The 20,019-nt window shown below is 47.0% G+C and overlaps 2 protein-coding genes across 3 annotated transcripts in view; one reads left to right on the top strand and one right to left on the bottom strand.

Moving 5' to 3' along the window:
* Window positions 1–18,841, bottom strand: part of LOC135820995 (vacuole membrane protein 1-like) — a 29,428-nt gene extending 10,587 nt beyond the window's left edge. Inside the window, exons 1-9 of the mRNA XM_065334051.1 lie at window positions 18,487–18,841; window positions 15,840–15,895; window positions 13,874–13,995; window positions 10,987–11,134; window positions 9,270–9,360; window positions 8,871–8,981; window positions 4,214–4,289; window positions 2,239–2,333; window positions 279–330 (exon numbers count right to left, since the gene is read on the bottom strand). Of these exons, the coding sequence (XP_065190123.1) occupies window positions 279–330; window positions 2,239–2,333; window positions 4,214–4,289; window positions 8,871–8,981; window positions 9,270–9,360; window positions 10,987–11,134; window positions 13,874–13,995; window positions 15,840–15,895; window positions 18,487–18,657 (922 nt within the window). The 5' untranslated portion in view covers window positions 18,658–18,841. The remainder of the gene's footprint in view (window positions 1–278; window positions 331–2,238; window positions 2,334–4,213; window positions 4,290–8,870; window positions 8,982–9,269; window positions 9,361–10,986; window positions 11,135–13,873; window positions 13,996–15,839; window positions 15,896–18,486) is intronic.
* Window positions 18,842–19,091: 250 nt separating this feature from the next.
* Window positions 19,092–20,019, top strand: part of LOC135820994 (ubiquitin carboxyl-terminal hydrolase 32-like) — a 37,458-nt gene continuing 36,530 nt past the window's right edge. For both annotated transcript variants that reach the window (XR_010554242.1, XM_065334050.1), the window contains exons 1-2: window positions 19,092–19,292; window positions 19,388–19,512. Coding sequence is in view for 1 of the 2 variants with exons in the window: in XM_065334050.1 (XP_065190122.1) it covers window positions 19,235–19,292; window positions 19,388–19,512 (183 nt within the window). In the remaining variant the exon portion in view is untranslated. The remainder of the gene's footprint in view (window positions 19,293–19,387; window positions 19,513–20,019) is intronic.

The raw sequence follows: 20,019 nt of genomic DNA, 5'->3' as shown, positions 1-20,019 counted from the left end.
GTTGGACTCTGTAGATAATATCTACAGAGTCCAGATCAGTACAAGTAAATTGACCTCTATCCATTTTGTACTGCAAAGACACCAACATACCCACCCACCTGCACATCAACACCAGCAATTAGCCACATTTATGTGGGGCTCAATTTGCTAGAAGATAAAGAAGGAGAGACGGAGAGAGAGAGAGAGAGAGAGAGAGAGAGAGAGAGAGAGAGAGAGAGAGAGAGGAGAGAGAGAGAGAGAGAGAAGGGAAGGAATACAGACAGAGTGCGCAGACCTACCAGCTCTGGCAACAAAATACGGTGGCAGTTCACCAATAGCTGTCCCAGCTCCCTGGACAACAGCAAAACACACACACACACGCACATACATGTACATTGGCATTGAAATTCAATAGTTTTTTTTTCTCTCTCCCCTGCAAACTCAAGCAAGAAACTCCACCTTTGGCAGCTACCACACTCACTCAGTTAGAAGCCAGGGGCTTTCATTTTTTCAATGTATACTTTAAAAGGGTTCTGCTATTCAAGATGGACTTTAGGCCCAAACAAATAATGACCTTGTTTCCGGTCGGCCGACCGGGCCACTTTCTCCCAAATTCTGAAACTTTTTTTGGTCCCAAATGTATACAAACGATGGCATGCAATGCCATGTACATGTGTGCAAGTGCACTCAACGAGTCATAACTCAGTCAAATCTCAACCGAATTCCACAATCGAAAAACCTACTAAGGTAGCAGAGATTCTCAGCTGTCGGCTCGAAAACCTCCGGGGTCGATACGAGCTAGAATAACGGAGCTGGAAGGACTCGAACTGTTTGCTTGATTTCTCAGGATGTACGAAAGCAGGAATACACCGCATGCTGTACAAGAACAGTGAGTCAGTCAACTCTGACATTGATCCTTGCCATGATAATTATATGTACAATGTACATGTGTAGGTGCTCTTGTCCATCAATACCACAACGATTGAGGAACCAAAAAAAAGTATCCAAAATAGTTTTATTCCGGCCGGCCGAGTCTCCTTTTTGAGGGGTTGCCGACCGGAAACAAGCCTATTTTTTGTTTTGGCCTTATTATTAATTTTTACAATACCTTCACATCTGCATACCGATTAGTAAGGCATATCGCATGACGTATAGAGAGTAGAGGCCATGTTGGCATACAGCACCTGTAACCTACTGTATGCCAACATGGCCTCAACACTCTATAGAGAAGGGCTTTGATTTATCAAACGACCGTAGCATGGGGCTTCATTCGAGAGGGCTTCCAATCGAAGCAGCATGAGAAATACAGCCCCAAACACAAACCCTTCAGCAGCAGTAGCAGTAATGTATGGACCATATTGTGGCATTAGGACCGCAGGGACTGTCTTGGATTCATCGGATTATGGGCACACATGTTATAAACAATCGTTGAGAAGACAAAAATCGTAAAATTGCGATTAGTTATACCAACTGTGGTCTGAGCGTGGCCTGTGTCCCCTGTTGTCTGAGCATAGCCTGTGTCCAGTATGGTCTGAGCATAGCCTGTGTCCCCTTGGTCTGAGTGTGGCCTGTGTTCAGTATGGTCTGAGTGTAGCCTGTGTCCAGTATGGTCTGAGTGTAGGTCACAAGGAAAATGAAGAAGGCAGTGCTACCAGACCGTGTGTGTGTGTGTGTGTGCATGCGGGGGGGGGGGGGGGGGGGGGGGGCACGCCAGCATGCCTGCCTTGCAGGAGAGACTATCCGTGTGCATCACCTGTGTTGGCTTTGCCACCTCTCAAGGATCGATGACTCCAGGCTGCCGAAGCAGATCTTGTTCACAGAGGGCACAGACAAACAACCCCATTACGGACCCAGGCGTCAATGCAGGGTGTGGCAACTGCTGATCTGCTTGCGAACCAACACCTCAGAGGTACAGTGGTATCAGCTTGCCTGGGACCAGAGGGTCTGGGCTATTTTAGTTGTCAAAACCATCAAGCCAATCCAAGCCTAGTGCATCTTGTCTGTGCCGTGGTTGTGTTTTCCTTCCTCAGAATAACTTGTTTCGGTACAGGAGTCAATGTCTGGCCTAACAGTTATCATGGCCTTTGGCGATGGGCTGTCCGAAAGTCCAAAGGGACGCACGCGCACGCGCGCGCGTGTGTGTGTGCACGTGAGTGTATGTGTGTGTGTGTGTGTGTGTGTGTGTGTGCACGTGAGTGTATGGGTGTGTGCGCGCGTGTGCGTGTGTACATTTGTGTATGCATAACATACTACACTTACCCACATCATGGCTTCCCATCTGACTTTACTCATTATGGTCCAAAGAGACATGACAGCACCAACAGCTGGAGAACCTTCAGGGCAGATCAAGGCAGATCAAACTACGCATGAACCCAGAAGCAAACCAGCGCACAGCAAGTCACAATGTCGCGTGCACGCACACACACACACACACACACACACACACACACACACACACACAGACATGAACACACATGAACACGCATAAACACACATGAACACACATACATGAACACACATACATGAATACATGCATAGAGCCAAGGAAAGGAAAATTTAAAGGCCGTGTTTTGAACTCACTTTGGCTCAGGTGAAATGAGTACTTCATTGACTGCATCAAGTGAAGTGTCCGTACAGACAGTGTTGTATGTCCAAGAGCCATGCAACACACATCTGCCCCAGCTCCAAACAAGACCATGAAAGAGTCTAGGCGGTGGGGTGATCTGGCAGTAGCTTACGGTACATACACACGGAATAAAGGATTCATGATTTGCCCTGCACTGTAATACTCAGTCCTTGATGTGCAGCCAGAGTGGGTACCACACTACACCCCCTCCTCACACACACACACCATTGGACCATTGGACGCCCATCGCCAGAGGCGATGATAGCGATGCTACAGCAGAAGCCATAGCAGCTTGTGCTGGGATTGCACCATTCACCAGCTTGCAAAGCTGAAGAATTGACCGCCACTATTCAGCCTGGTCTACACCACACAGCTGTGAAGTGGCTTTTTCTGGCCAGTGAATCCCTACTTTCTGGTCTTTTTCATTTTTTTTCACACACACACACACATCACACCACATACTCCGGCATGCACTGGCTGTTGGTAACCACCCAGGAGAATGAAAGAAAAGTCAGGAGGGGTCTGAGAAAGAGAAGAAAGACGTGTGTGACCATAATCGTCGGGAATCGAACCCGCAACCTATCGATTGGAAATCGCTGCACATACCACTGCACCATATGGAGCACACACACCTGACCTTTGACGCCCATCGCCGGAGGCGATGATAGCAATGCTACGGCAGAAGCCATAGCAACTTGTGCTGGGATTACACCATTCAACAGCTTGCAAGGCTGAAGAATTGACCGTCACTATTCAGCCTGGTCGACACCATACAGCTATTTGGAGTGACATTTTCTGGCCAGTGAATCCCTATTTTTGGTCTTTTCATTTTTTTTTTTTCCCCGCACACACATCACACCACATACTCCAGCATGCACTGGCTGTTGGTAACCACCCAGGAGAATGAAAGAAAAGTCAGGAAGAGTCTGAGAAAGAGAAGAAAGACGTGTGTGACCATAATCGTCGGGAATCGAACCCGCAATCTATCGATTGGAAATCGCTGCACATACCACTGCACCATATGGGACAGAGCACACACACACACACACACACACACACACACACACACACACACACACACACACACACACACACACACACACACACACACACACACACACACACACACACACACACACACACACACACACACACACACACACACACACACACACACACACACACACACACACACACACACACACACACACACACACACACACACACACACACACACACACACACACACACACACACACACACACACACACACACACACACACACACACACACACACACACACACACACACACACACACACACACACACACACACACACACACACACACACACACACACACACACACACACACACACACACACACACACACACACACACACACACACACACACACACACACACACACACACACACACACACACACACACACACACACACACACACACACACACACACACACACACACACACACATGCACAGAAACAAGCTTTGTCTCTATCTTTCTCTCTGTGTGTCCGTCTGTCTGTCTGTCCGTCCATCTCTGTCTGTCTGTCTGTCAGTGTCTGTCTGTGATGAGACGTACCTGTCAGGGTAGGGTGGTGCTGGGAAATCAACTGACATACAACTCCATGCTGCCAATGTTACTGCAGCTATATGCGGGCCCTAATAGCACAAGAAACACCAACACCCACACGCACACATACACACACACACGCACACGCGCATACACACACGCATGCACACACGCATGCACACATACATGTACACCCGGACACATAACACAGGCATGCACATTATAGTTTGAGTAACTCAGCCCGGGCAAGAAACCTTCACAACCAGCTCATTCCATGAGAATATGAAGTTTTCGGCCAATGGCAGGGAGAATCCCTGTTGCTAGCCGGGCTGAGATTAGCAATTTTGGCAGTCTGAATCGATTTGAGAAGAGGGTTGGCAGAGAAAGTAGAATGGTGGAGTTCACAAATACCGTGAACCAATCTGCTAGATATTCAATCGCATGCACAGCCCTTAAGTCTGTCACAGTCAATCTGCTGCAACAGTAGACATTCAGTCAAATGCACAGCCCTGAATATGTCACGTTGTATTTGTGGTTTGTTTCACATGGACCGCTGCATTATCAATAGTGTGTTAACTGTTACACCTTTAGTTTTCTCCGTTCTATTCTACTCCTAGCTTGCCTCTTCCTCCAAGTGTAATGTCATCTAATCATTTCACGTACAACTGAGGACATATTTTCAGGCTCCACTATCATTGGCCTTTGTTATAGGTGATTAACTGACTATTTGGCATAGCACTCAACTGCTAAACAAGTACTTCCTCCGTATACAAAAACTTCGTGACTTTTTTTCAACGGTGTTTTTGAGCAAGAAACTGTTCAACGAACCTCGCCAAAGGCTGTCATCGACAACCCACATTCATGTTGAGGTAGGATTGGTTGATCTCGAACAAATTCTCCACAGAAGACATGCATGTGAGGACGTTGCCGACAGGAACTCACGAGTCAAATGACAAAAAAACTAACACTTACTTGCTCGAAACTGACACCGTGACGAAGTGGAGCTCGCGGCTGGAACACGGAGTCACGGGGCACTCGCTGCCCTGAAACTGGCCAGGCTCGTACTACTAGTATACTTGCGGCGCGCGGCCCCATACGCAGCGTGAGAACATAAAAATCGGTTCCGCTCGCATGACAAGATGAAACATTTCAGTCGTCGTGCAACCAGCGCAGACTCCGGATCGGAATGTCGACGACCTGGCTTTCTTCGCCTCTCTCCACTCCAGTAAGACGTCTCCGTTGTCGCCTAGGGGAATCGCAGGGGCCTCGTCGAAGCCTTTGTAGAATGCTGGGAGGATTCTCCTGCCGAGAAAATGCGAAGCGTGTGGATGTGCTTGAGCGACTCGTTTCACGGCGTAATGGAGGTCGCGGGTTGGAACGACTGAATATAGTCGACACCGATTCGTACACAGCTCTGGAAATGAAGACTACGTAGCCAAAGTCCCGCGTCGGATCATCATTGCAGCTGAAAATAATCTGAACGAAATGCGAGCGGAAGCAGCGACTGTTGGCGATGCGGAGTCAGAGTCGTCAGGTGACAATGACAGGAGCGACGAAGACTCTGAAAAAACTCAATCTCAATCGTCTGAGTTGCTTTTTTCTTTGTATACAGCTTGTAAATAGGTTAGACAATGCCACGAGTGTTATTCGAAGTCAAACGGAACAATTCCAGAGCTATGCGCAGCCTTCAAAAAAAAAGTCACGAAGTTTTTGTATACGGAGGAAGTAGTCCCACAAAAATCTATACATTAACAGTCACCTCCCAATCGAGCCACTTCACTATAATAATTATAGTGAAGTAATTATAGTGAAGTGGCATTTAAATATAGCACTAAACAGGTACATTTAGGAGTCCGTTCAGTTTTGATCAACTTCATCCAGCCGCGCAATCCCCTACAAGGACTCTTAATTTTATTAAGGAGAACACTTTTTCTACAAGTCCCCTATACACGGTTTACAAGTCCGGTAAAATCCAGTCACGCCATCCGGTATAGGGAGGCATTTTACTACTGTAAACCCGGGAATTTTCGGTGGTGAAATATTTTCGGTATTTCCCAAATCAAAGGTTCGGTAGCGGGGAAATTTCAGTGGTTTTCAGATCCCAAAATGTATTTCGCACACTGTGAGGCATGGCATTGTTGAATTTTAGGTCACGTTTTATTTAGGTAAAACATACCTGTACCGAAGTTACGGAAAATAAATCTCCACCGAAGTTTTCCTGTCTTACAGCATTCCTTGGTTGGTAAGGAGTACACCTGTTCAAACCTTGGCGGGGCACTCTCATGGTATGTTATGGTACACTTTCAAACACATCCTGTATGGAACAGTCACATGACTGGATAATGGAGTCGTACAAACCCTTGTACGACTCCTGAACTAGACCAAGTGGGGAGCTCCACATGAGGGTGTGCTTGTCTAAAAATTGAACTGATTTCTTTCCTCCAAGCAGCTGCGAGTCGCCCTCGTAGTGTAGTATCCCTGCCTGGCTAGTACGGAACTTTGCCTGACGTATATTTAGTGTATCCCCATACGTTAGCGTACGGGGTCTGTTGCATAAAAGCTGCTTGCCATTTCTGTTTTCATGAGATTTTATAACAACAACAAAGCCGAACAGAAGAGCTGTTCAACCTCCAGGTGTGTACCGGAGAAAGTTCTTTTTATTGCCGCTTCTTTTATTTACACAATAATCCAGGTGTGTACCTGAAGAAGAAGTACAAGTTAAATAGTGTTTTAACACCGTGCCTCCACTCGGCTACCCACTACAGTAGTAGTCGTTTCTCCGTTTACGGCTACAGTATGGCTGACGATGGTGGAATCAGTATGGGACCAAGAAACGAGCGGCGTCCAAGACAAAGAACAGGAACGCTGAGAGTTCTTGGTCGTCGTTTGACGAAATCAAGACAGTCTGCAAGCTGAAAGCAGAGAATCCGCAATGGGGATATCAAGACAGTCTGCAAGCTGAAAGCAGAGAACCCGTAGTGGGGATATCAAGACAGTCTGCAAGCTGAAAGCAGAGAACCCGCAGTGGGGAAAAAGAACAATCTTCAGCCATCTTGAAGGCGAATCAAAGCCAGTGCCAATATCCTCCATACAGAGGTACTACGAGACCGTCTTGTTCCGACTTGGAGGAGGACTGCCTCTTCCACAAGTCAACGGAGCTTACTGAGATCCATCATCGGTAAGGGAATGTTCATTAGGCGACGCAGAGTGCTATCCGGTAGAGTTGCAGTGGGCAAATAACCCAGAATGACGTGCAGAGCAGGCACAGTATGCCATCGGTGAAACGGTGTGGTTTTACCATGCTGCTCATCCTGGCCGTGCTGCAGGCAGTGCTGCACTTCGTCCACAGTGGTGTTGCGAAGGTGTTGTCGTTGGGCACGATGTGCAGGAGGGAGGATTTCTGCTCTATGAAATCGAGGCTGATGATGGTGGGGCAAATGCTTCCTTTGCAGGAGCCCATTTGCGACCCCGTCATATGTCGCCTGTGCGCGTTTGGCACACCCAGTTTCTGGAGCCCAGCGCCAGAAGACTGGTGCAGGGCTCCCGGGCCATCTCGGAAACGCCACTAACGGCAATGATCACGATGATCATGCCATTCCCTGCAACATTTGTGTCTTTTTTCTGTTCTTGGTTTTTCTTAGTGTTTTCTTGGCACTGCGTGTGTGTGTGTGTGTGTGTGTGTGTGTGTGTGTGTGTGCGGGCGCGCGCACAATAATTTGAGAACAATATAAGTTATGTACGTTCCTCAAAACTTATTTTTATCTTGAGAAGTAAATTATACCGTATTTCCGCGCATATAAAGCCATGGCGTTATATCCGAATATAAGGCCACCCTCACTTATAAAGCCATGGCGTTAGAAGTGAACAAAATTCAATGTGGAGGAAATTGCATCTGGCGTTAAAGGTAAGTTCAATTCTTTCACTGAACGTACAGTAGCGGTGATTCTCTCTGGATGTACCCATCCCCACTGTCACATGCCATACCGCCACCGCACCTTCACACAAGTTTGTATGCCACCTTGTACACAATAGGTTCACAATTTGAAATTTTCAGGGGGAAATTGAAAGTACATGGATGCTCGACATGAACGTGCAACGGCACCGTACGAGTACTCGAAGTTCATACTCTGCCGATTTTTTTGCATGTACGCGTCTCTCACTTTTAGCGCCATGGCGTTAAAACCGAGGCTATTTTCTCCAAAAATTTGGTCCAAAACAGCGATGTTTCACCTATAACGCCATGGCTTTATATGCGCGGAAGTAAGGTATAAAGGATCAAAGTGAGAGTTGGTTTTCCGGTTAATGTGCATTGCGTACAGCAGATCCTATGTCTAATTTCGAACTGTGTACAGGGCATGCCCAACTGGCTGGATACAGGGGGTCCACCATGTAAAGACTCTTTACAGTTGATTCGAAGTATGAACTGTGTTTAGCGGATTTCGGACCAATGAACTCTATATAGGGGGAGCAAATTGGCTGGACTCTAAACAGGGAGAGACGTACATCTAAACTTTGAACTTGAAGTATTTATTTACCGTTGATTCCAAGTTTGGACTGTGTTTAGCGGATTTGGGACCAATGAACTATATATAGGGGGTGGACATCACATAGGGGTTGGACTCTCTACTTAGTCCAACATATATATCCACACTGCAAGTGCCTAGACTCACCAAGTAGAGGACAAATGTATGAAGGCCTGTGCCGAGTCCAACCGAGGAAAGAATGCCAAGTCCAACCCACCAGCCATACCAGATGAAGCTGCTGCGAAGTGACACGATGTACTGTCAGCACAAGATAGCATGGCACACCACACACAGCCACACACAGACACACAGACACACCACACACACAGACACGTAAAAATCAGAATCAAACTAGGGCAACCCGAAAGTTCTTTGCACATGATGTGGAGATCTTTGGTGTACATGTATCTTATAGTCTCAATGGAGTCTCACATAACTACTTGAAATACAATAAATGGTGGTGTTCCTGTGAAGAGAAGACCAGCAGTGAAAAGCAGCAGGCTGACACGTAGCAGCAACAGCAGCACGATCAGGAGCAGCACTTACTGGGGTGTGTGCACCATCAATGACTGAAGCTACGGCCAAGACTGCACTGAGTAATCCCACAAAAGCAACAAACTGCCATCTCCGAGACAAGCTGGACAACATAAGTAATTACAGCAACCACAGCAGCAGCAGCAGCAGCAGCAGCAGCAGCAGCAGCAGCAGCAGCAGCAGCAGCAGCAGCAGCAGCAACAGTAGCAGCAGCAACAGCAGCAACAGCAGCAGCAGCAACGGTAGCAGCAGCAGCAGCAGCAGCAGCAGCAGCAGCAGCAACCACAGCAGCAGCAGCAGCAGCAGCAGCATAGCAATTAAGCTAGGGCTGAAACAATTATACCGACAACTCGCATATCGATCGTTAAGAGTGCAATTGATAATCGTTAGTGGTCAAAACGAGAGCTAACGATTCTTTTATGCATGCATATCAGTGACAGTATTCTCGCCCTTGCACTCCATCCGATAGTGGATACGAGTGCAATCATGTAACGTTACTTTCAAGCGCAGTAAAATTGATTTGTGGCTTTGAAAGAGATCGGGAGAGAAGACTTTGCCTTTTCGGTTCATTTGTGGGAGAAGTCGGAGATGAGAGCAGTTGCCAGAGGGTGCTGACCAGATTCTTCGCTCTAGAAACAACATGAAATGGCTAATGCTCTACTTGAGTAGTTCATGTTGATAAAACCAGCCACATATCTACAGATGTCAACATTGCAGTGCCACAAATTTCTAGATAGCAAAGGCATCATAGAATTTCTTCATAAACTGGTGTTCGATAGAGCCGACAAGAATCGATAAAACCAATATCGATCGTTAATGATAGTGGTTGATCGTTACTACGTTAGGGAGTTATTGAATGATCGTTTCAGCCCTAAATTAAGCTGTGTTCACAAATGGCGCATGTACGCGTGAAACCACGCGTTTGTGCGGATTTTTGCTGGGTTTTGGGGCGCCATGCGTACGAAAACGCGCCAAAATGGAAATTCCAACATGTTGGGATTTTCAGCGCGTATCAGGCGAATACCAGCATACATGCCAGTCACTTTGGCTGGCGGGGTAACAAAACTAGCACTCGAAGGCGTCGCACGCCCTAAATACGAGTCGAATTGCTGTTTTTTGTGAAAGCCTGAGCGCGCGTTTGGGCACGCATGAACCGCAAGCGTACCGCGTCCACGCGCCAGTTGGGAACACAGCTTAAGGCAGACAAGAATGATGTACTCATATCTCTCTTACTCGGACAACCAAGTTACGGGCACCTCAGTCTACCCGGTAACCTGTATAGTAGGTGAGTTTTAGTGGAAATATTACTCCTCTTTTGCCAAAAATTTACAAAACCCCAGAGAAATATTTTAGTTGACCTCGGCCCATTATCGTGTACTAGCTTTATTGTTGCTGGTGTATAACAGTATTATCTTGACCGATGTCCCCACATATACGTCCACCTGTCTGATAACCTTTTGAATCGGATAAGCACATGGGGTTATCCTCAGGATTATACGGGAGTGCAGTTGACAGATGTGAGTGAAGAGATGATAACTTAATAAGTAAACAAAAAAGAAGAGTAAATTATCGTGTCCGTTCCCGAAGGGAACTCACGACGGCCGCTAACACCCGGTAAACCCTAGCGAAGAGATAAGAACATTGAAGAAAGACAGCAGCAGCAGCAGCAGCAGCAGCAAGAAGAGAGGGACGCCCGTCAACATTGAAGTCGCTGGAGTTTGTAACTTACTACACAAGAAGATTAGACGACTGATACTTGAACTCTAGAGCAAAGTGATACAATGTCGAGAGTGGTCGTTTCCACAGCAACAACGAGTCAGCATAGGTTGTTGCAGTAGTGTGGGTAGGTGTAGCTTGAGAAGCAGCAGCAGCAGTATCTATACAACATATACAACACAGGAACGCACCACAAGAACAAAGCAACTTGACCAGCAATAGCACAAAAAGGGGGAAAGGTGGATATAAACAAGTAGACGGATTGTACCTCTGCACATACACAAACACCGAGGTTTAGGATATAGGACATAGCGTGTACTGTATTAGGTAGTCTTGGGCCACTCGACGTACTCCAATCATTCCCACTGGACCCCACAACCTACCTACTGAACCCCACAGCATTCTCCGTTGATCTCGGCGCAACTATTGTCCTCCCGCTGGCATTCCACCAGTATCTTGTACCCCAGCTTCAGCCAGATAAGAACAGTCAGGTTAGCTGAAGTGGCATGAGTGAAGTGATGCACCATACAGCAATCATGCTAGTGAGTCGTGACCTTTTCCTTCTCCTTTTTACACCCGCATGCACGGTGATGATATGCAAACAAACCCTAGGGTGGAATGGGTGTTTGCACTGTGTTTAGGTACGCGAAGCACCCACTTCGTACAGCAAATGTGTACGGATGACATCATAGCGCCATAGTGCATACGGTCTACACACATCACACACATCACACACGTACTACGCAGGTAGTTGCGCATCGGAGCTTCAAGCTTCGATATAACAGTGTATTGCCTATGACGTCATAAATATCCACCCGGAACTTCACAGCATGAAAAAATAAAATCACGCAACCACATCACTACAGTTGCCTTTTTTATTTCCGCTCGACACGAAGTGATTTAGAAAATCTGAGCTCTTCTTCTCGCGATTAGAGATGGATGAAAACTCAATCCGGCAAGCTGTTTCATCAGCCGTTATGGATCTCCTTGCTCCGATCAATGATCGTCTACGTGCTTTGGAAGCGACGGCGGCATGTAGAAGGGATCTGGCCAGGGGCCAGTCCTCGCAGTCCAATGGATCGGAGCCAAAACTATCCAGGTTGAGTGCAGGCACTCAACCCCGGGAAATCGCCAGTTCCTTGGGCATGCCCAAGTCTGGTTTGTCAGGTGGAAGTTTGTTGCTTCCACCTAGCTCCTCGAGTGGGCAGGCCTGCTCGAGTGATGCTGATTTGAACGACACCACGAGTGGGCAGGTACCCTCGTGTGTGGACGTGAGCACGGACGACCCGGAGCATGCTCCGGTGTCCTCAGATATAAAACAGTTCCTTCAGACTCGCTTCAGGAAGCCCTTGAAGGGCAAGGAGCGCAGGGACCTAGTAGAGCAGTTTTCCCGACCAGAGGTGGACGTGGCGGTCACACCTAAGCTAGACCATGAGGTGCTGAATTTACCTGGTGTAAGGCAGTCATTCAAGAGGTCGCGAGACAACATGTTGTACTCGCTACAGAGCAGCGTATTGGATTGTTTGGGTCCTCTCTCTGCCCTGATGATGGAGGTCAAGGCAGCGCAGGACGCTGGTGCAGGCCTAGGCCCGCAAGCTGTATTGGACATGGTGCCGGCTGGCTAGTCTCTGCTGGGCAATGCCAACAGTAAGCTCTCGGTGCTGACGCGCCAGGAGTTCCTAGAGCATCTTGATAAGAGCCTGGTACCCATGGCGGAGGAGCCATTTGATAAAGCGGGCACGGCCCTGTTCGGCCCGGAACTATTGGAGCGCATCCAGTCCAAGGCAGAGCCCAGGAGGCGCTGGCCTTGGTTGTGAAACAATACAAGGACGCTCGAGGTCCTCCACAGTCGAGCGACAGCAAGTCTGGCTCTGGAGGGGCGTCAGCGGGTGAACGCCAGTTTTCCGAGGTACTGGGGTCAGCAGGTACGGCGGTGGCTCCCGGTACGAGCCTTACACCAGCCCGTACAACCAGACTCAATATAGCCGAGCCGGTCGTGGCTATGCTAACCGAAGCCGGATGCTTCCCCCAACAGAGCAACAGGACGGTCAAGGACCGGACACCAGCTACTCAGCATAGCGGCAGTGTGGATGTTAGTGCCAGAGGAGGTCTGGACTGGCGGATGCTGTTCATCGTATTGGCTCAAGACTGGGCTTTGCCTCTCTAGCAGGTGTGTTTCGCGCCTTTCCCAGTACCGGAGCTCTGCTCGGTACAGCATGTGTGTTGGCGTAGGTTTCGCGCTCCGCATCGTGGCGTACGGCGGACAGCACGTATCCGTCCCTCTTAGGGTCATTCCGGGGGGGGGGGGGGGGGGGGGGGGCTGGCATCAGCGGCAGCAGCCACTTATAGTGCAGCCGTTCTCAGCTCCGGGGTTTGGGCTATAGCCTGACCTGCTGCTATCAGGACACTTAGGTGCCTGTCCCGTGACTAGAATGGTATCCATGCATGGGAATGAATATGTTTATCCCGCGTGTGTTTATGTGTCGTGTGCGCTTTGAAGTATACACTGTTATATCGAAGCTTGAAGCTCCGATGCGCAATTTCCCATTTCGCCAGCAATGGTACATTGTGACGGGAAGTGGGAGCTCTGCTAGGAGCTGAGAGCGAGATATAACAGTGTCCCACCCACCCTCCCATTATGGGTTGGTGCATATTTTGGGAATGATTCATTTTTTCCTGTCACATATCCGTAGTCTCGCTTCACTAAAAAGGCAACTGTAGTGATGTGGTTGCGTGATTTTATTTTTTCATGCTGTGAAGTTTCGGTCGGATATTTATGACGTCATAGGCAATCCACTGTTATATCTCGCTCTCAGCTCCTAGCACAACTCCCACTTCCCGTCACAATGTACCATTGCTAGCGAAATGGGAAAGTACACCACATAGCTACATGTACTTACCATAGCCATTGATGCGCTCTTGTTGATCTTCATGCTCTTCACGCTCAGCAGCTGTCATGGACATCGGAATCATTCTTTCTTGACCTGCACTGGCTTCAGATGCGGTTGGCGTTGTGCCGTTACTATAGACACAGACACACACACGTACACATGTACACACACGTACACAAAACGTCACTACAACCCAATAAGAAAACACAGACCTACTAGTATCTGGTGCAATCTTCTCCCCGATTACACGTATCTATCGGCTCAGTTAACCCTTTGGAACTGCACTGATCACACGACGTCAGGAGATAGCTGCAATTGCAAGTATATTCGTTCCAATTTCCATCATAACGCTGGTTCTACTTCACCGATTCTGACGATCTTGGGCTCGTTGGAAAGCTCTTGGAACGAGGATAACAGCGAGCCCAAACTCATTCAGGAGAGCGATTGCTGTCTGCTACCGAATGCCAGGAACGCCAGCTGAATACCAAATCCAAAACGGGAATAGTCCTTGTCTCGCCATTTCACTCGTGCTAGCTCAAAATCATTCAAATTTTTTCTAACAGGCTCACAAAAGCCGTGACAAAAAGCGCTGGGAGTGATGTCACACGCTGCGTGGGCAGGAAGAGGGAAAATCCCACTTTTGAACGAAATTTGCACTTCGCTGACGCATGAGAAATCGAGCGAACTTTCGAGCACTCGCCGCTCTGTTATACTAGCTCGTATCGACCCCGGAGTTTTTCGAGCCGACAGCTTAGATTCCCTGCTACCTCGTAGGTATTTCGATTGTTGAATTCGGTTGAGATTTGACTGAGTTGTGACTCGTTGAGTGCACTTGCACACATGACATTGGCATCGTTCGAATTCGAACGATGAGCTCCAAAGGGTTAATGAATGTTTTCAGCTCGGTGTGCAAATCATCGGGTCACAAAGAGCTCGCCCTTCATGAGTAAAGTAGAGCAGGGTACAGTAAACACCTGGTGTAAGCCACCTCTCGTTTTACCAACCACCTGCTCTTAATGATCGTTTTTCCATGCACCGACAGTTCTACACAGACACTGTGGGACCTGGTTCTAAAGACCACCTGGCTTTAATGACCGCTTTTCCTTGCACCGTGGGGTGGTCGCTTAAACCAGGTGTTTACTGTACTATGCACATGGATATACTTCTAAGGATAGATAGAGATAGATAGATACAGTGGAACGCCAATTATCCGGACGTCAACTATCTGGATGATCGATTATCCGGATCACCTTGTCGGGCTGGAAAATAAAATATTAACAGCTTTTCGAAAACGAATTGTACAAGCCGAAAGCCAAACTCCTACAGTACTCCTCATGCATGACATTGTGATGGACTAGTTGACTACATAACAGCTTTTTCAAGGGTTTTGCTGAATTTCCCCAATCGGAGCACCATACAAGCGAAGCACGAGATTAATTACAACAGGTTGGAGTCAAGATGATTGTATGACGATGCGTCATTTTTAGGAGCTGGAGTGCACCTAGTTCCTGCTGTCCTGTCAAAGAGAATGAAAAAACATGTGGGAATACGCATGTTTTGGATAGATGTGTGACTGCTCCCTTATCCGAACATTCTTCTCATCCAAACCTCCTGGAGATAGCGTGCGCGCGAGGGGTTCACATAATCGGCACTCTACTGTATACAGATATAGATAGATAGATAGAGTGGAGGGAGAAAGAGAGAGAGAGAGAGAGAGAGAGAGAGAGAGAGAGAGAGAGAGAGAGAGAGAGAGAGAGAGAGAGAGAGAGAGAGAGAGAGAGAGAGAGAGAGAGAGAGAGAAAGAGAGAGAGAGAAAGATAGAGAGAGAGAGAGAGAGAGAGAGAGAGAGAGAGAGAGAGAGAGAGAGACACACACACACACACACACACACACACACACACACACACACACACACACACACACACACACACATATATGCACACAAATGGAGAAGGTAAGAGAGATATGACCGTACCGGTTCTGCTCGCCTTCATACAAAGAAGCTGAATTGCTTTCAGCCAGCAAGTTGAACTGTAGGGAACACACACAATCAGACAGATTAAACAGATATAATTATCACATACAGTCAACTTCGCTAATAACGACTGCGGATATAACGACAATTCGCGAATAACGACAGAATTTCCATGCCCAGAGAAAAGTCCCATCCAACTGGAATACATACAATTAGACTTCGGGTATAACGACACTTCGCGAATAAGGACACTTTTCTGATACCCCGCCGAGTGTCGTTATAAGCGAAGTTGACTGTAGATACACAGGTTATAGCAATTTCCAGGAACGTGTACGGAGCGCAGAGCTGTTTACACATGCCAGAATGTCGCATAGAAAAGCCGTGCTTATTCCTGTAGACACTGATGTCAGTGCTAGGCTTCTATTCGAAGCACGTATCTCTATGCATGTCAATACTAAAACTAGGCTTATGTGCTGACAGTGTATCTTAAAAATCAGGCTTATATTCAAAATAGGCTTCTATACGAGACAGGCTTTTTATACAAGACACTACAGTATCACAGAAGAGGTGCAATAGGATGGCGTTGTGACTTTTAAAGTTTCATGCCGCAGCAATCGTCAGACAACAGAATATAAAACCCGGGGTCTAATCACTGTAACACTATCCATGTGTGAGGTATGGTGCAACGTGCTAACTCTGCAGGACCAAACAGCTGACCATCCTAAACAACACAGGGAATCCCAAGATCCTCAACAAAAGAACGAGCTGGGATCAACATGTCGACATGAGAGCAAATTTCACTCATGAAACTTCACGCTTGGCGTGACCTGACAAGTTAATAGCGAGTGGTAGCAGTGCGAGATTCCCTGCACAGTCTGGACTGGCAATACAGGTACCGGTGCTAACCATAACACCCCACACCCCTGAGAACTGCATGCCCACACCTTAGCAATTTACATGTGGGGCAACGCTTGCTCAAATTGGCACCACCAACTATGCAGCGCCATGCCCCATGCACAGCCTAAATGGGGTGAAACAATCATGCTGATAACTCGTTATGGTTGTTCTCGATACTCGCTAACAGTTGCAAAATGTCATTATCAAGTACTGGCAAGGCTTTTCACCTTTCAGCCACCATTATGCTAGAAAGACAGGGGGGGGGGGGGCAAATTCACTAACAACTCTTATCACGATACTGTAAACGGCTCATTTTAGCGATGGTGAAAATTTAGCGATGGTGAAAATTTAGCCACTTTAAAAGCAACAGGAATATTTTTCCGCTAAAGTTTAGTTGTGCCAAGCGAAAGTTTGTTCAGCATAGCATGCGGCATGCATGCATTAGTTCTGACATGAAGCGCTGATCGCTGAACAATTTCCTCGCAAAATTGTGCTGATTTATACTGAAGTTTTTACCTGCCAAAATTATCCGTTTTACAGCATCTACTGGAGAATTGTGATTCCAAATGGTCTGGCATCTGTGATCTCATGATTCTCATGTGCTTCGTTATTGTTTTTCTCGCAACAGAAAGGAAAGTAGCACCATTTCAATGAACTCGAACACCTTGATAGTTAACAAAATACATATGTAATCGAATTTCCAGTGATCGTTTCACACCTATGCATGGATAGTATTATAATGATTGGTCACCAGGTTATATTATCAGCATTTCGAGTAATGTGCAAGCGGCTGTGCTGGAGTCTGCAAACAATTTAAAAAATTGTATACGGCTAATAAAAGACAATGGCTGACATGACATTGTAAGGGGTCGTCGCAAAAGTTTTCTGTCGTCCCTGAAACGGACATCGTTCATTTCGTTCTCGGACCCCCTCCCCTCCCTCTGAAACGAACACAGCTTGCTATGCTGGACGACGGAAATCGCATTCATGTACATGTCATATGTACAGTGTCGGTCGACTTGCGATTTTGGCTCGCACCCCCTCCCCCCCCCCCCCCCAAATGAATCATGTTCGTTTCAGGGACGACAAAAAACTTTTGCGACGACCCCTAATGTCACCTTAGCTCAGCCATGTTGTTGACGTGATTTGTATTGTGGGCTAAACTAGCAATGCCAGTGAATGCTGCAAGTCTCAGCCGTGTGTGTGTCGTCTTCGGGGTAAGTAATTGATTTATTACATTCCTCGTAATAATGAAGATATCCAATCACGTAATTCAGACCTACGTACATAATTATACATTAGTAGTATGCACGCCTTGCTCGATAGTTTAAAGGAATACATCAGGGAGTACCAAAAAACGGTTATTATTTAGTACTCTGGAATACATGTACATTATTACATTACATGTACAGTCCATTCATCGGAAACTGGCCCGCTGGCTTTTGAAAGTCGGATTTGGGCCGAATTGAGGATCAAAAACCCACTTTAAATCTCAAAAATCTGGGTTTGGGATCTGCTTCTCCATACATTTTGCCATGGCATACCTGTCCTAATTTTGTAAAACCTGGCTGAATTTCTATTTCCCTGTTCTTGGACTTTTCTGGCCTCAAATGTGGCAAGGAGTAATTGCACGGGTCACACAATGCAGGATGTACTGTTGTTTTCACGATATCTACAACTATGTGAGAGAGACACCAAAAAGTTAGGGTGCCAGTTTCCAATGAATGGACTGTAGTATAGTGCTACATACCAGCTGGCGTTTCGTTGCTCTCTCGGGGGCTTGAACGCCCCTCGATTCCAATTCTTGCTTTAACTCAGATGCAGTACTCTGATCATAAACTGGGCTTGCAACTGCAGCAGCTTGTCGAGATCGTGATGATGTGGTTCGTCTGGGGCTACGTCGAAGACTATCAGTCTCCATGACTAAATGGGTGAAGTTCTAAAGGCTTCAGCCACTACCTACCGTTCAGGTTCAAGCTAACTACACTTGTAGCCTTCAAATAAACCCTTTTGTCCGAGGAAAATCTACAAGAAGGGCATCGTCTTGGCAAATACACGTAGGACTGCTGCTGCATGCTGAGCTTTTTCAAGATTTTGTTTTTCGTTTTCTGTTCACGTTTTTTGTGTCGGCATATCGCATAATCATCGATCTGCAGTGAAGAAAAAAAATTGATGAAGAAAAGCTGGCTGGCTGACGTCACTCATCCGATATGTGCACGTAAAGGGTGACGTCATAACAGAGGCCGAGATCAAAGTTTCATCAAACCTCCTTGGCTTGGATCCTGCATCTGCATGCAGCGCTGCCAGATCAACCTCAAATGCTCAATGCACACACACTAATCCTACTCAGCGCATTCAAGCCAAGTCAAAACTGCTGAGAAAATACAAAAAAGTGAACTGAGTGAGGAGGAAACAAACAAGTGTTCTATACTTGTTGGTAGCTGTTCTTCTTTCTTCATTGAGCTATGGTTCATTAGTAGTTCTTGTCTAGTGTCATCATGGGAAAGTCCGATTCCAAACTTGGAGGTGTTAGTTACGACGAAGCGGCCAGAAAGGGTACGTCCTCTTCTCACTTCTTTTCCTCTAATGATAATATTCTTTGGTGACAACACCACCCATTTATCGATATTTTGCTGGCTTGGACTTTTCAGCCTCTGAGGATGAGTTGGCTCGCCTTCGGAATGCCTTCAAGCGAGCATCGCATGCTGGGTATATGAACAAATCGTTGTTTGCTCGTGAAGTGCTGACGGATGCTGTGCCTCCTCAATTAGCTTTGGTGAGTGAAACCTTGACCTGAAGCTATTGTCCCACCTAATCCTATGTGTAGTTGTGGCTGGCGTGTCTGCTCCAGGTAATTGTAGCACAGTCATGCAGTAGTAATTTGGCACCTCATCGGGTTTTAGTTTGGGAGCGTTGGAGTTTGCTACCTTTGTATTGATCTGCATTGTACATTGTATTTTAAACGTAACTTTCAATGCACTGGTGCACTAGATTTATACTGTGCTCTACTTTGTATTAGTAGCCCAGTTCTCAGTCTGTGCAATACCTACTCTGCAGAAGAGATTCAGACTTTGTGTGACAATAGGGATTCTGCGTCTTGAAGTCTTCTTGAGACAGCCACCAACACTTCACGCACACGCATGCACGCGTGCACACACGCACACGCACATACACACACACACACACACACACACACACACACACACACACACACACACACACACACACACACACACACACACACACACACACACACACACACACAATGACAGTTGAAGACAGG

Source organism: Sycon ciliatum, chromosome 7 (genome assembly GCF_964019385.1).
Source record: "Sycon ciliatum chromosome 7, ocSycCili1.1, whole genome shotgun sequence".
NCBI classification, from domain to species: Eukaryota; Metazoa; Porifera; class Calcarea; order Leucosolenida; family Sycettidae; genus Sycon; species Sycon ciliatum.
The sequence above is the reverse complement of the archived record's forward strand: the minus strand, read 5'-3'. Positions and strand labels throughout refer to the sequence as shown.